At 40.8% G+C, this 16462-nt stretch overlaps 1 protein-coding gene across 2 annotated transcripts in view; it reads left to right on the forward strand.

Annotated features, from left to right (window-relative positions):
* Positions 1-1230: 1230 nt before the first annotated feature.
* Positions 1231-16462, forward strand: part of SWAP70 (switching B cell complex subunit SWAP70) — a 75705-nt gene continuing 60473 nt past the window's right edge. Inside the window, exon 1 of one of the 2 annotated variants that reach the window (XM_065944610.1) lies at positions 1231-1420. In XM_065944610.1, coding sequence (XP_065800682.1) covers positions 1322-1420 — 99 coding nt within the window. In that variant the 5' untranslated portion in view covers positions 1231-1321. The remainder of the gene's footprint in view (positions 1421-16462) is intronic. The other variant, XM_065944609.1, reaches the window with a different exon arrangement.

Here is a 16462-nt window from a genome sequence, read left to right on the forward strand (position 1 = left end):
CTTCTGCCCCTTCCCTTCAATAGAGTTATCCCTTCCTCTGCTCCACCAAGTTCCCTTTGGCCTCAAGCTCACTGAAGTAGCTCCTTCCTTTTCTGCTCTCTCCAAATCCCCCTTGCTTATGATGCCCTTTTCCTTTCAACAAAGTGCATATACATGCATTTAGGAACATAAAAGAGGAAAACAAAACCATCTCAGAACCATTTCCCTTTGAAAATTCTTGGTAATTGTCTTTCTCTCCTTTTTGTCCAGATTTGGTCTTGGATTGGAGATGCAGGGCACTGTGCCTGGTGACTTAATCAGACTGGAGTCAGCCAGCAGTAGTTATTGTCTTAGGATGTTAACACTAGCAAAGCCCTTCCAGAACATCTGGAGCAACCATGCTCATTTCATATGTGGAAAATTTGAAGTCCAAAGAGCTGAAGTGATCACTGTTAACAGATATCAAATGAACATCTACAAAGAGGAGGACATTCTTCTGGGCATGGATAGGTTCTTTTAAATGGTCCACCCATTCTGATTCGTAAGATGGGTGGAGAGATTTGCTGGGGTCCTTCCAGATCTCATATTATACAAGCACAGAAATATCAGGAAACAGCACGTCAAATCCTCTGTAAGTTGTGAACTGACCCTAAACAGCTGAGAGTTAGAAAGAAAATGTTGCCTGACCCTCTGACTTCTAAACCCACCTTAAACCTCGTCTCTGAGCCCCCGGAGTCCACTACACAGTAGACATCAAGAAACGGTTTCCGAAATGAATGAACCAATTTCCCTGGAGGTCCTTCCCTGCTTCCCCTCCGGCTCCATGTCCTCTCCCACTAGGAACTGTGCCAGCATTTGAGCCCCTGCCCAGGAATTCTTGGGGATCTTGTCTGGCCTCCTCAGACTGTGACCCCTTTCTCGGGTCGGGACCAGGACTCCCTTTTTCGCTGCGGGACGCATACTGAAGCCGAGGAGGCTGCTCACCTCTACTCACATATTTTTCCTCGGGATAGGGGCTCTTGTTTGGAAGATATGCAAGTACCGAAAGTGGCCTGAACTGGTTTTGGAAGCACTAGGGGAGTGCGTGGTGTCGTCTGTCTTCCTAGCCTGGAAACAAGGCCGGGCGTCCACACCCGCATGGATAGGCAGACCACGCGACCCCGTGCTCCCCCTGCGCAGCGCGGTTCCCCGGCGGGCGCCGAGTGGGCGGGGCCTTGCGGGGCGGGGCCCGGCGAGGTCACGTGACCGCCCGGCCGGCAGGGGAGGCAGAGGCAGAGGGGCGTCAGACGCACCGAGTGCCTGGCGGGGCAGTTGCGGCAGCCGGAGGAGCAGCGCCGCAGCCATGGGGAGCTTGAAGGACGAGCTGCTCAAGGGAATCTGGCATGCTTTCACCGCGCTCGACCTGGACCACAGCGGCAAGGTCTCCAAATCCCAACTCAAGGTGGGCACACCCTCTCCCGGACCCCCATTCGCCCCTCCCAGGCGCGCGCTCTACTATCCACGGGTGGAAGCGGGCAGGCGGAGGGTGACCACAGGGAGTGGCAGGCCAGAATGTGGCCGAGCGGCCTGCTTGGGGTGGAGGGGGCAGAGACCGGCATTTCGCATTTTTTTGCCTCCTCCTTGTTTTGCCTAAGTTTCCCCAGGGCTCACCTTGAGCAAGGGACCGCGGGGGTGGGGACCCTGAGCGGCAAGCTCGGCTCCCTGTGGGCGCAGGAGGCCGGGAAAGTTTCAGACTCCGAGAGGGCGGTGGGAAGCTCCCGAGGAAACTAATCCAAAGTTTCCTCCTTCCTCTGGGAGAGGAAGGGGCTTGCCCAAGGTGACTGGGCAGAGCCCTCCAAGGCGCACGCTCCGCACCGGGGCAGTCCTCGAAACGGCCAGCCGCACCGCAGGCAACCGGGCAGTTCCGAGAAGGGAGGGAGAAGTGCGCCAGAGCCCGGCCCTCGGCGGCCTCCGCTTTTGGGGCGCTGTGGCAATGGGGGACGCTTTCCGATTAGTGAGGAAGACCTGGCGTCCTCAAGTCTGGATCGAGTCCAGAGTGTGCCGAGTCCAGGGTGTGCCGTGTCCCGCAGGAACTTAGTTTCCGGGTGAGGCGCTCTATCTGGCACCCTCAAAATCTTTATTGCGACTGCCAAAGACCCCATCATTAAGTGAGAGTAAGGTATGAATAAAGGAACGCTTGTAAATTGAGTAACCCCAAGCAGGGCAAGTGGCACTTGGCCAGGAGAAATTGGCAGCTTCTTGAAAGTTAAAAAGTATGGAATCAGACAAGAAGAACCATTCATAGGCATTTTAAAGTATACACATTTTGGATATGAATGTCTCGTTATCTTAGCCTCTTCTGGGAGTGAATTTCTGAAGATCGAGTTTGCTCTGTATATTTTGTGCAGTCATCAAGAGGTTCTGACTAGTGGCTTTTATGCCAGTAAGACTTAGCATTCTGCCTGTTTTCCTTTCACCCTAGTCTTTTTTTCTTATACACAAAATCATAGTCTGGAACAATTCATGGAGATCATCCACTTACTCTTTATTTGAATAAGTTTTTAAAATTAGCAGAGTAAAATTAACTCTTTTGGTGGATGGTTCTGGGTTTTAACATACATGGTGGTGGTGGAGTCACTCAGTTGTGTCTGACTCTTTGCGACCCCATGGACTGTAGCCCACCAGACTCCTCTGTCCATGGGATTTTCCAGGCAAGAGTACTGGAGTGGGCTGGATTTGTATAACTACTACCAAAATTTCCTTCATGCTGATTCCTCTTCCTTAACTGCTGGCAATCAATGATCTGTTCTTAATTGCTATAGTTTTGTCTTTTCCACAGTGTCATAAAAATGGAGTCATAGAGTATGTAACCTTTTGACATTGGCTTCTTTTATTTAGCATATATGCCTTTGAGATTCACTTATGTTGTTGTATCAATAATTCTTTTTGTTGCTAAGCAGTATTCCACTGTATGGATATACCATGGTTAAGCCATTCACTCTTGAAGAATATTTGTGTTATTTCCAGTTTTTGGTAATTATGAACAGAGTTGACTTTTACTCATCACTGTTTTTGCTTTCAATTTACCTATACCGCCATGTTTGAAGTGAATTTCTTTAGATGGCATGTAGTTGGTTCTTGGTTTTTTAATCCATTTTGATAATCTGTAATTAAATTGGTGTGTACAGACCAGTTACATTTACCAGCTGAGCCACAAGGGAAGCCCCGACCAATTACATTTAATTATTGATATGGTTCGATTTAGGGCTAGCATTTTACTATTTGGTTTCTGTTTGTTTCCACCATTGTTGTCATTTTATTGTCTTCCAGTTGATGACATTAATGAAATGTTTCCTATTACTTTTGTTGTATATCATTCAGCATTGTCTTTGTGGTTACCTATGGAAGAGGTGTCCGGAGGATTCTTGATTGCAGGCTTGGTGTGTGTGCATGCTAAGTCACTTCCATCATGCTGACTCTTGACCTCATGGACTGTAGCCTGATAGACTACAGCCCCTCTCTCCATGGGATTCTCCAGGCAAGAATACTGGAGTAGGTTGCCATGCCCTCCTCTAGGGAATCTTCCTAATCCAGAAATGGAACCCACTTTTATTACATCTACTGCATTGGCAGGTCAGGTTCTTAACCCCTGGTGCCACATGGGAAGCCTAGGCAGGAAGTAAATCCCAGTTCATAGCTTTTACCCACAAGATGTTGATAATGCAAATGTGCAGTTGTATTTTGTTGCTTTGTCAGCTTAACTGAGAGATTTGGGGTTTGATTCAGTTCTGTTCATCTTGCCAATGTGTCTGGAATTGGAAATATGAGAAAATTGCTATTTAGTTCTCTCCTTTTTGGAGTTTTGACTCTGTAGGTTGACTTTGGTGGGCTACAGTCCATGGGGTCGCAAAAGAATCAGTTATCCATTGGCTAGGAAGAATTTTTGCCTTAATTTGCTCATTTATTTGTTTTTAAATGACATTTGTGTATACTCTGTGTAAGGTATCATGGTAATTTCATTAAAAAATTAGTATTTTTAAGCTCTTTAAGAGTTATATCTTGGAGGAAATATAGAATTGATTTATTAAATAGAAAAAAATTACACATCCAAAATGAGGTTAAAATTTATTACTTTGAAAAACTGTATGGGCATTCTAAAATACCTTTGACACTTATCTTTTTGAACTATCTTCACAGTTTTTGACGTGAGTGGTGACACTTCATGTGTTATCAGATACTGTGCCTAATTCTAAGGGTAATATGGATAGCGCAGGTGGAGGAGAAAGAAACATCAGTTTTTTCTTTTAAAGAGTTTAAATTTTGGTAGGCAAACTAAAAACTTAGGCAGCCATTAGGGAAATCTCTCTCTTTGTCTTTCCGGGTATATATGTAGATTATATTACTCAGAGGGTTACCCTATCCTTAAAAAATGTAAGATCTGAAAAAAAAAAAAAAAAAGGTAAGATCTGGTGACAGAGATAAGAAGTACAGAAATACTATTGAGAGGAAGATGCTGAATGTGATAGAAGATAAGAGGCCATGAGATTTTCGAGGAAGAGACCAGTAGTTTTTACTGGTGAAATTACTTCATGAAAAAAAACTTTGACATGACCTCTGAAGAAAGCTAGGGTGTGATTAGGTGGAATGGGGGAGAATTAAGCCCATTCTATTAATTCATTCAGCAGATAGCCTGGTGACTCCGTGGTAAAGAATCCTCCTGCCAATGCAGGAGACAGGGTTCAATCCCCTGGAGAAGGAAATGGCAGTCCACTCCAGTATTCTTGCCTGGGAAATCCCATGGACAGAGGAGTCTGGTGGGCTACAATCCATGGGGTCGCAAAAGAATCAGACATGACTTAGCAGCTAAACAACAACATTAATTCATTTATTTATTTATTCTTTCAATGGATATTTATTGACTGCTTTTAGCTCTAAGGGATCCATGTGAACTACTGCAGGCCACAGAAATTCATCAGGCATTTATGTATAGAGACTTCTGTGTGACTCATTTTGATTGGAGTGTAGGATATGAGTGTGTTTGTGTGTAGGTAGAAGAAAGAGTTTTTGAGGTCCTTGATGACTGGATGTTTAGCTGGAGGTGATGATGTTCTTAGAGAAGTGCGGGGCTGCTGGTACAGATCTAGTAGTTGAAGCATGGGAAGAGGAGAGAAATTCAACCATGGCTTTGGAGAACGGCTAGAGTAGATGGAAGAAAAAAAGCCAGGGGACCAGAAGTGAGATGTAAGGACCACTTTGGGACAACATTGGTGCTGAGGGAGAAGGGATTTTTCAAAGAAGACGTAGTCTGTTATCTTTGAGAATTTATTATTATGTATATATATTTGGAGATTGTAAAATAATGACTGATTTTTCCCAGCTGTAGGTCATAAACTACATATTTCTTCTTTTCTGAAGGGAAGATGTGAAGTTTTTTTCTTTTTTTAAAGTAATTTTATTTATTTATTTTTGACTGTCCTGGGTCTTCGTTCCTATGTGGGCTTTTCTCTAGTTGCGGCGATGGGGGCTACTCTTCATTACGGTGTGCGGGCTTCTCATTGCAGTGGTTTCCCTTGTTGTGGAGCACAGGCCCTAGGGTGTGTGGACTTCAGTAGTAGTGGCTCTCGGGCTTTAGGGCCCAGGCTCAGTAATTATGGCGCTTGGGCTTAATTGCTGTGCGGCTTGTGGGATCTTCCTGAATCAGGGATCGAACCCGTGTCTCCTGCATTGGCAGGTGGATTCTTTACCACTGAGTCACCAGGGAAGCCTGAAGTTGTGAAAAGTTTGAAATATTGGCATTATCTTGGGAATAAAGTTATCTTTTACTTCTAAGGAGATTACTTTGTAGTATAGTTCTCATTTAGATAAATGTGTTTGGGTCTCTGCTATAATAAGTATTTTACTTGAGGGACCCCAGTTTAGTACAAAAAGCTTATTTTTTTAATTTATTTTTTTATTGAAGGGTAATTGCTTTACAGAATTTTGTTGTTTTCTGTCAAACCTCAACATGAATCATCCATAGGTATACATATATCCCCTCCCTTTTGAACCTCCCTCCCTTCTCCCTCCCCATCCCATCCCTTTAGATTGATACAGAACCCCTGTTTGAGTTTCCTGAGACATACAGCAAATTCCTGTTGGCTATCTATTTTATATATGGTAATGTAAGTTTCCATGTTACTCTTTCCATACATCTCACCCTCTCCTCCCCTTTCCCCATGTCCACAAGTCTATACTCTAGGTCTGTTTCTCCATTGCTGCCCTGTAAATAAATTCTTCAGTACCATTTTTCTAGATTCTGTATATATGCATTAGAATATGATATTTATCTTTCTCTTTCTGACTTACTTCACTCTGTATGATAGGTTCTAGATTCATCACCCTCATCAGAATTGACTCAGATGTGTTCCTTTTTATGGCTGAGTAATATTCCAGTGTTTATATGTACCACAACTTCTTTATCCATTTATCTGTTGATGGACAGGTTGCTGCCATGTTCTAGCTATTGTAAATAGTGCTGCAGTGAACAATGGGATACGTGTGTCTTTTTCCATTTTGGTTTCCTCAGGGTATATGAGGAGTATATAGGAGTGGGTATATAGGAGTGGGATTGCTGGGTCATATGGTGGTTTTATTCCTGTTTTTAAAGAAATCTCCATACCATCTTCCCTGGTGGCTATATCAATTTACATTCCCACAAACAGTGCAAGAGCATTCCGTTTTCTGCACACCCTCTACAGCATTTATTGTTTGTAAACTTTTTGATGAGGGCCATTCTGACTGGTTTGAGGTGATATATATCTCTTTGTAGTTTTGATTTGGATTTCTCTGATAATGAGCAATGCTGAGCATCTTTTCATGTGCTTGTTAGCCATTTTTATGTCTTTTTTGGAGAAATGTCTGTTTAAGTCTTTTTCCCTCTTTTTGATTGGGTTGTTTGTTTTTCTGGCATTGAGTTGGATGAGCTGCTTGTATATTTTGGAAATTAATCCTTTGTCAGTTGTTTCATTTATTATTATTTTCTCAAAAACTAATTAAAAAAAATTGTTTTAAAAAATTTACTTGATGGAAGTATAGTTGATTTAGAATGTTTTAATTTCTGCTGTACACCAAAGTAATTCAGTTATACATACACACACACACACACACACACACACACACACACACCCCTTCTTTTTCATATTCTTTTCTATTATGGTTTATCACAGGATATTGAATATAGTTCTCTGGACAGTAGGGCCTTACTGTTTATCTGTCCTATATATAATACTTTGTGTCTGCTAATCACAAACTCCCAGTCTATCCCTCTCCCACATCCTCTCCCCCTTGACAGCTTCAAGTCAAAAAGCTTATTTTTGACACCTAAATTTTACTATTAAATAATAGTCTGCTTTTGAGTAAAACAAAAATTACTATCTGTAGAAATTTTGAAACTTAAAATCTAAAAAAAATTAAGAAAGATATTAGTAGTTTCATTAAACATAGTTTCATTAAACTTATCAATAAGATAAAAATATAGAAAGAATTTAGAAACTACTTGCACTTACATAAGCTACTATAGAAGCAGATGTTGAGTAGTCCTCTAGTCACAGTGATGTTTCTTGTTAAACCCACCCCCAGTCCCCCACCCCACCCCCTCCATGCCTCCACGCCCTCCCACAAATAGGGAACCGACTCTGCCTCATTCCTTACCTTGAGTCTTCTTCCGTCTTCCTCCCACATTTCCTGTTATCCCCTCTAGCTTCTTGCTGGCAATCTCTGCACCCTCTCCGTGCCTCTGGCTCCAGTTGGGGCATTTCTGGCTCCCCACCTGAGTTGTAGCTCTATAGATCTTCATCTCCATAGTCAGCCTATGTACCGCTGCAGAAGTCATCAGTTGTATTAGCTTAATTTGTAATTGCAGTGTTCCAGGGCAACTCATTTTTAAAATTGTCATTGGTTTGCACTCTTTTTCAGGCTGGAATACAGAGGGATACTAAACTAAGTTACCGTTGTAAGTTAAGCTTGTTCTGATTGTGTAGAGATCTACTTTTCAGCTGTGAAAGTAGATAGCAGTAGACTAATGGTGGGAAAGAAATCTCAGAAACACATTCTTTACTTGCTTTTATACTTGTATTCATGAACAGTCCTTCCTTAGAACAAATTGTAGTTTATTGTATGCAATTTTAGCATAGTCTGTGATAACTGATGAGAGGTTAAAAACTGAGAGAGATTTTGATGGAAATTTTTCTGTATAGGAAGATCTATACATACAGATGGCTGAGTAAACATTGAGCTTAATGTTTCAGAGATTTTTTTCACCAGTTTTTCCCTTGGTTTTGATTGTGCTCTTCTTTTGTCTGTTGTTGTTTTTTAAGGAGGGACATTTGTGTGTAGATTCCGTATTTTAGAAAACTTTGTTAATGTGGCATCTGAAGCAAACATTGTTACTTTTAGGTTATGTAAATTTCTAAAAATCATGAGGTAAAAAGATATTGGGCATATTATTCGAAGGAGAGGCAGCAATTATTTTCTTCTCCACTGGTGTTTAATTGAATTTATGTATTTATTTATGGCTGTGCTGGGTCTTTGATGCTCAGTGTGGGTTTTCTCTGGTTGCAGCGAGCAGGGGCTACCCTCCTGTTGCGGTGCACGGGCTTCTCACTGCGGTAGCTTTTCTTCTTGCAGAACATGGGTTCTGGGGGTGCCCAGGCTTTAGTAGTTGCAGCTGTTGGGCTGTAGAGTATGGACTCAGTAGTTTTGGTGAACAGGCTTAGTTCCTCTGCAACGTGTGGGATCTTCCCAGATCAGGGATGGAACCAGTATCCCCTGCATTGCAGGGCCGACTCTTAACCACTGGACCACCAGCAAAGCACTCCACTGATATTTTAAAAATATCTTCAGATGATTTAGAATTTCGATGGTCCTGCATAAAGATACCAAATCTCCAGTGTTAGTTAGTGGAGATTCTCGGAATTCTAATACATGCAATTCTAAGAAGATGAAACGATGAAGCCTATCATTTAAAAAATGTAAACCAAAAAAACCCTTTTTGAGTAGCTCCTATATATACATGGTATAAAATTCATAATTTTCAAAAGAGCATTTAGGACAGTGAAAAGTATCATCTATACCCTGGCCCACACTCGTTATCTACCCTCAAGGTAATCATTGTTACTGATCTTTTTTAATATTCCTTCTAGAAATCTAAATGTACCTTAAAATTGAACTCTCCTACACTGGTGGTGGGAATGTAAATTGGTGCAGCCACTATGCGGAACAGTATAGAGGTTCTTTAAAAAACTAAGAATAGAATTGCCATATCCAACAGTCTCACACCTGGGCATTTATCTGGAGAAAGCTGTAATTAAGAGAGATACATGCATCTCAGTGTTCACTGAAGCACTATTTTCAATGAATGGATAAAGAAGATATATATATATATATATATATATATATATATATATATGTATCACAATGGAATATTACATAAAGAAGAATGAAATAATATCCACAGGAAATAAATTTCCACATTGCAAACAAATTTATCGTTGCCAAAGGGGAAGGGGGGAGGAGAGGATAAATTAGGAGTTTGGAATTAACATCTATATACTACTATATTGAAGACAGATAACTAACAAGGACCTTCTGTATAGCACAGGGAACTATACTCAATATTTTGTAGTAATCTATAAGGGAAAAAAATCTGAAAAAGAATATATGTACACCCCCTCCACATACATATGTACCTGGATTACTTTGCTGAACACCTGAAACTAGCAGAACATTATAAATCAACTATACTTCAGTAAAAAAGTTCCTTAAAGTTATTACTTTTACTGTTATTAGTAAATGTTGTTTTCTTAATTATAGTAAAATCTAGTGATATTTTTGCAATGTCTATTATGATTTTACTTTATAATTATGGTTGCAGTGTGAATAACCTGTCAGTGCTGGAAATATCTTGAAATAAGCTTATTGTCTCTGCACTTTTATCCTGTTCTTTTTAGAAACACAGGATTTTGTTTTGTTTTAAATTGTGCCCTTTTGGGGCAAAAGAGCTCACAACTAGTGAGAATCTAAATGAAAACAATTTGAGGAGCAACATGAATACTTTGAATCTTTATTCATTTCTCAATGATAGATTTTCAACTAAATTTTTTTAAATTTTGGCCGTGCAGTTGTTTGCATTTCTTGTGAATAATGTCATGTGTTTTGTTCCCATGTAGGCACTTAGCCTCAAAAATTTTTAATCTTGCTAGTTTCAGAAGTAATTGAGCCAGGCCAGCAATCTGTTGAAAATATAAAGGAAGCAAGTTGCAGTAAAGAGCTTTCATTGTGTGAAACACAATGTAAAAGATTTGGTTAATTCTTGTGAATTTGGCTTGTGTAAGTATTCCCTCTCTAATCTTCAGTGTTATGTTTCTGTTAACCCCTGTGGTTAAAGCTGTTTCTGTTCTAAAAATCTAATTAAAAAAAAAAAAAATCCCCATTTAGAGGACCAGGGCATGACTCATGAGTGAGCCTGTGAAAGTCTTTGTAAATATTTTTTTTGTATCTCACCAAAATGAAACAATAAAGACAGCTTCCCAAATAAAGAGCTTGTAAGAGACATGCCAAAATCTTAAAATGGTAATAATGGATTCTAGATTATTGCTAGAAACTTTTCAGTAAGATTGGAAGTTTTTGTTTTATTGAAATACATGTAAACTTTTGCTTTATCGAGGATAGTATGCAATCTGTGAGGTATTTTTTTATGTGTGACCTTCCATCTTAATAACCAGCGCATTTCTAATCTTATGACTCAGTGACTCTTAACCTTCCTGGTCCCCATTTTGTATTTCCTTTGGGGTCTTTCTGCAGTCCCACAGGTACATAGTAACTGGAAGCTAGAGACGGAAGAGGCTTTGAATGACCTTTTCTCACTTACACAGTTCTCTCCTTTTCCCCCAATAGGAGGGCTGCTGTAATCCCCTCCATGACTGTTAGCGCATTGGAATCCACATACTCCCAGCTTGCCTCCTCAGTTCCTCTTAACGTGTGTCCCAGTTCCCGTCCTGAGCCTTTGGCTCAGTTTCCTTTATGTTCCCCAAGGCTTCATTTCATGAATCTTTTTCTGCTCTGCTCTCTGCTTTATTTACTTCTCATTCTACCTTCAGATTCCTTCTTTTTTTTTTTTTAACCCCAATCTGTGTCTACTTGAAACTGCTGTTTGCTGTTTTTAGTTACTAAGTTGTATCTGGCTCTTTGCAACCCCATGGACTGCTGTTTTCAGAGATTAGGGTTTTAATTGTGGAAAAGTATTTAGGAGTAAATCTGCATATAGTCAGATTTTATGTAAGGAGATCTTACAGTTAGGAAGAGATTTCTGCACTATTGGAAAAACTAATTTTTTCATGTCAAGGTTCTTCTCTGTCTTCTCTACCTTTTGCTTCTTTAGGAATTATTAGCTTTACAACTATCAGGACAGTGTTATTACGTGGGCCTGGTGTACCAACCAGAAGTGCAGCGGTTAGGATGAAAGCTCTTCTGCCAGGTGGACAACATTGAGGGTGTTATATTTCACTGGATAGGCAGCTCTGGGAGGATGGAGCACTGTCTGCCTTACCAGGCTGCACATCTCCATCAGTTCTTTTAGTTCATAAGATATTTGATGTCTCGGCCAGATGCTGTTTCCATGGAGTGAGAGCAGGAGCTGGTGGGCAGCTGACTTAACTCTCGTGACTCCCTTCAGTGATGATTTGAGAAGACACTGTTAGATAATGGGACACCGGCTTCCCAAGTGGCACAGTGGTAAAGAATCCGCCTGCCAGTGCAGAAGATACAGGAGACTCGGGTTCGCTCTTTGGGTCGGGAATATCCCCTGGAGTACGAAATGGCAATCCACTCCAGTATTCTTGCTGGGAAAATTTCGTGGACAGAGGAGCCTGGTGGGCTACAGCCCATGGCATTGCAAAGAGTCGGACATGACTGAGCACTCATGCATGCGTGCAGTGGACCACCGGGGTGTTAGTAGATCAGACTAGTTGGAATTCTGAAGTTCTTCACTGGGATGATTTTGGGGAATTTGCTTTGCTCATTGTATTTAAGTGTATGCGTGCTCAGTTCTGTCCAACTCTTTGCGACCCCGTATACTGTAGCCTGCTAGGCTCCTCTGTCAGTGCAGTTTTCCCGGCAGGAATACTGGAGTGGGTTGCCATTTCCTACTCCAAGGGATCTTTCTGACCCAGAGATCGAACCTGAGTCTCCTGCATTGGCAGATTCTTTACCACTGTGCCACCTGGGATCTGTTAAATGGGAATAAGAAGACATTTAAACAACATACTTGCTTGAATAGATGAAGCTCACAGCTTTTATGTGTGACAACAGAACATTTACTAGCCAACTATTTCTTACCACACACTGATGTTGAAGAAAACTAGTCTACAAAGCAGCATATAAATTTGAAGGTTTTAATCTATACCTTTTGCTTGGACTCTGGGGAAGTGAAAATTATACAACATTGCCCCTTACATTGAGAAGCGTGTCGTTTAGTAAAGAAGACAATACATGAAATGACTACAACAAGTTAATATATAAGCCAGTTCTACAAGTGTGGGAAATGAGAACTATGGAATATGATGTCCAGTACATTAGCCATTAACCACATATGGCTATTGAGCATTGAAAAAGCAGCTAGTCCTAATTGAGAAGTGCTGTAAATATAAAATATATACTGGATTTCAGAGACTTAGTACAGTAATGTAAGATATCTCTTTAAAAGACTTAAAAACATTGATTACATGTTGTAGTTACAATATTGTGGATATACTAGTAAATTTAATTTTACCTTTTTTTTTTACCTTTTGCATTTTTTTTACATTTTAAAAATGTAGCTATTAAAACTTTTAAATTCCATTTGTAGTTTGCATTCTGTTTCAGATGGAGCTGCTGTAGAAGTTTAAAAGAAATAGAGAAAAAGATGTACACAGTTGTAGACAGAAAACGTTTCATGGAAGAGAGAGACTGTCAGCTGCTTCTGGAGGGAGTGGGGCAGATATTGTCCAGTATAGTCAGAGAAAGATGGCAGTTATGGTGGTGGCACAGTGCATGAGAACAAGAGCTGAAACTTGCAGTATTGTGAGCGATAAGGAAATACTTTGAGTGTTTGTTTTGAGGCATGGTGGAAAATCAGGATTTAAAGGGAGGTGGGATTACATTTTAGATGATTTTGTTCTTGTACAGGATAAATGATTAATGTGTGTTTGTTGACTGTGTTAGAATGAGTAGTTTAGAACTGATCCTGTTAAGAGGGGAAGTTATTAAAATTTGGAGGGTAGATATACAACAGAGAGAGTTTGGAGATTCTTCTAAAGATGTGGGTGTGATGATATGAGGTGAGAGGCTGGACATGGGGAGACCAAGTGAGGGACTGCTGTGAAGATTGATGTGTGCTAGACTGGGATGGTAGCTGTGGGAATCAAAACCGACACGCTCCCTACTCTCATGGAGACTTCAAGCTCCATATGTTCAAGTGAACCTATCAGCAAACTGACAGTGCGAATATAATGAGATAAAGAAAGCACACAGTGCGGGGAAACAGAGAGGAAGGGAACTGCTTAGCTGTGGTGAGGGTTGGAGGCGCTGGGTCAGAGAGTGCTTCTAAAGCGATAGTCAGTTGTCTCTGACCCTAAGGAATGTGTGAAGCTCCTCAGTAAGCACACTCGTGGTGAAAGATTTGGAAAGTAAATCCCTTGGAGACAGAGGAAAAAGTGTCAGGAGAGAGTCAGGAGACTGGTCTCTGCATTTCTTTTGTGTGTGACCCTGGGAGGTTTCTTCTTCCCGGGCTTCATCTTGCCCATTTGTGAAATGTGGAATAGCAGACAAGATCTTCAAGTCTTAGCCTTCTAATTGAACTTCGTCATCTTGATGCGTTTACCACGTCATATCCTGATGAGTGGTGTCTGTTGGCCTCAGAAGGGAGAATGGGACCTGCTGCTAAGAGCAGGAAGTCTTTGTTCCCTCAGCCTCACCTTCTCTGGTTAGTCTTTTCACCAACAGAGAGGCACGATCTGTTGGTGAGGAGAGGAATTGACCCTGGGGAGGGGATTGAATTGGATCCAGAAACAGGACAAACTATATACAGAAGTACAAGAGGAGAGTCCATAAGTTTGTTGTTAAGGGAATGGTGGTATCACAGTCAGAATCAGGGTGGGAAACCTTTTCTGGGGAGAAAGATAATGAACTCTCCTTTGGATTTTTTGGATTGAGACAAATTTAGCCTGGAAATCTTTAGTATTAGTGATATAAACCAGAGCTCAGTTGAGAGGTCAAGACTAGAAAGGGATCTGGGAGTCATTAAGGTGACTTGTTGTTGTCAGAATTAAAGCTCTTTTTAAGAACTAGGGGCTCAAAATTGGGCTTTGGAAAATGTCCAGAATGGGAGAATATAAGGTGAGGGAAGTGAACCCATAAAGGTAGAGCTAGTATGTCATGGGACCAAGAAAGTCTTAAGTGGAGAGGATGATCCAGACTGCCAGAAACTTGGGAGAGTGAATTGTTTAGAAGATATCTGTCCCAGGTTGGGTTCTCCAGGAAGCAGATGTTGAGACAGAGCTGGAAGTGCGGAAGGGTTATTGGGGAGAAACGTGTAGGGGAGAAAAAGAGAGAGGAAGCAGGATTGGGAAAAGGAGCTGTCAGTCTAGGACGCGGACTGGACAAAACCAGGAGCTCTGGAGTAACGATGGCCCCTTGGAGGACGCCCACACTGGGGAGAAATGATGTCACTCCCTTGCTCAGTTTTTGGCTGAGGTGGACCCTGGAGGTACTAGTAGCTGGTGGCTCAGCTAAGCTCAGCTACTGCTTGTAGCCAGGCCTCAGTTCCTTTCTTGAATGCTGCAGCTTGTGTCTGCCACAGAGTCTTTTTGAGAAAGCAATTTCATGACCCTAATAGGGATAGAAAGAAGCCATATTATAGTGACTAGAGTGGACAAGGAGCCAGAGTGGTCAGAGGACGGGGCAGTAGAGGTGAACCCTCAGATTGTGATCTTTGTCATTACCTTGGGTGTACACTATGGCTTCAGATCCTTTGGAGAAGAGTATACTAAATTAAACTACCTGGTTTCTCTCTCTTCTACTGTACAGCTCTCTCTCATACACTTTTTAATTTCTCTTGAGTCCTTTCCTCAAAAATCTTTCCTGGAATTTTGAGAAACCAGATTGCTTTACTAGGTCTCAGGTCAGATGAGTAATGTTTGCTAATTCTGGGAGTGTTAGTGACTAATAGAGGTATTGTATAGAGTTTTTTTTAACTTGAAAAATTATTTGAATTAGAGATTCCAATTAGACAAAAATTCTTTCTGGAAAGAATATGCTGGTAGTTTAGTGAAATACATTAAAGAAACCCACATCTAGATTAAGGTGATAGAGAAGCAAACTAAATGAAACCAAACCAAAAATACAAATAAAGAAAATTCTTAAATGGGACTCATTTAGCAAACATTTGTAAGCATCAGACAGTCTTCTCGGCATTTCATTAGGTTTTAGCATTGCAGGATAGATACACTATAGACCCTCTCTTTAAGGAGCTTACAGAGTAGTGGGAAAAATAGATAGAGGCTTACTTCTTTTACATGAATTATCTTCTTACAGACATTTGTTTATGCTGTGATCCAGTGGGAGGCTGGAATCTAAGGAGGCTGCTCAAATAGGGAGACTGTTGCCCACAGTGGCTTCTTCAAGAGGCATGGCAAAGCATAGTTCCTTATGGATGACTAAAGTGAGTTAATTTCATCAACTTTATAGTCGTACAGTGATCTCTTCATATAATTTTATTGGTGCTTTCTAGCTGGAATTTTTAAAAATTCATTTAACATTAATAATTTTACATAAATAAATTTAAATTTTACATAAATATAAAAGCTTCACCTTTTCTCATTTTAAAGATAGTACATAGAATATTCAAACAATACCTTAAAGTATAGAGACAAAGATAAAAGCACCCGGAATTCTACCACTAAAGGCAGAAGCAGTTAACTTTGCAGTGGTTATCCTTTTAACATTTCTTTGGCCCTCCCTATCCTTCTTCCATGTCCCTTACTGCCTACAAGCATATACATGCATGCACACCTGTGCATATACATATATATTATTTTATGTAAATAGGATCCTATTTCATATGCTTTTGTAACCTGTTTTCTTAATCAGTGTGTTAGGGTCATGTTTCCATGTCAATACACATAGACACAGACACCATCATTCTTTATAATGGCTATGAGCTATTTTACTGTGTTGATGAGTCATGCTTTATTTAACTGCTTTACTGCTCACAGATATTTGAGATGTTTTGGTGGTTTCAGCCAGGAATGCTGTGAAACTTCCTACAATGCATAGGACACTTCTCTCTGCTCCCCAACAAAGAGTTATCTGGTCTAAACTGTCAATAGTGGTGGAGAAAACTTGCTCTATACCTTCTCTGGTATTGGATGTTGGCAATTTTTACTCTCCTATGTCTGCTTAAATGCCAGGAGTTGCTTTTCAGGTGAAAAAG

This window comes from Muntiacus reevesi, chromosome 9, assembly GCF_963930625.1.
Source record: "Muntiacus reevesi chromosome 9, mMunRee1.1, whole genome shotgun sequence".
NCBI lineage: Eukaryota > Metazoa > Chordata > Mammalia > Artiodactyla > Cervidae > Muntiacus > Muntiacus reevesi.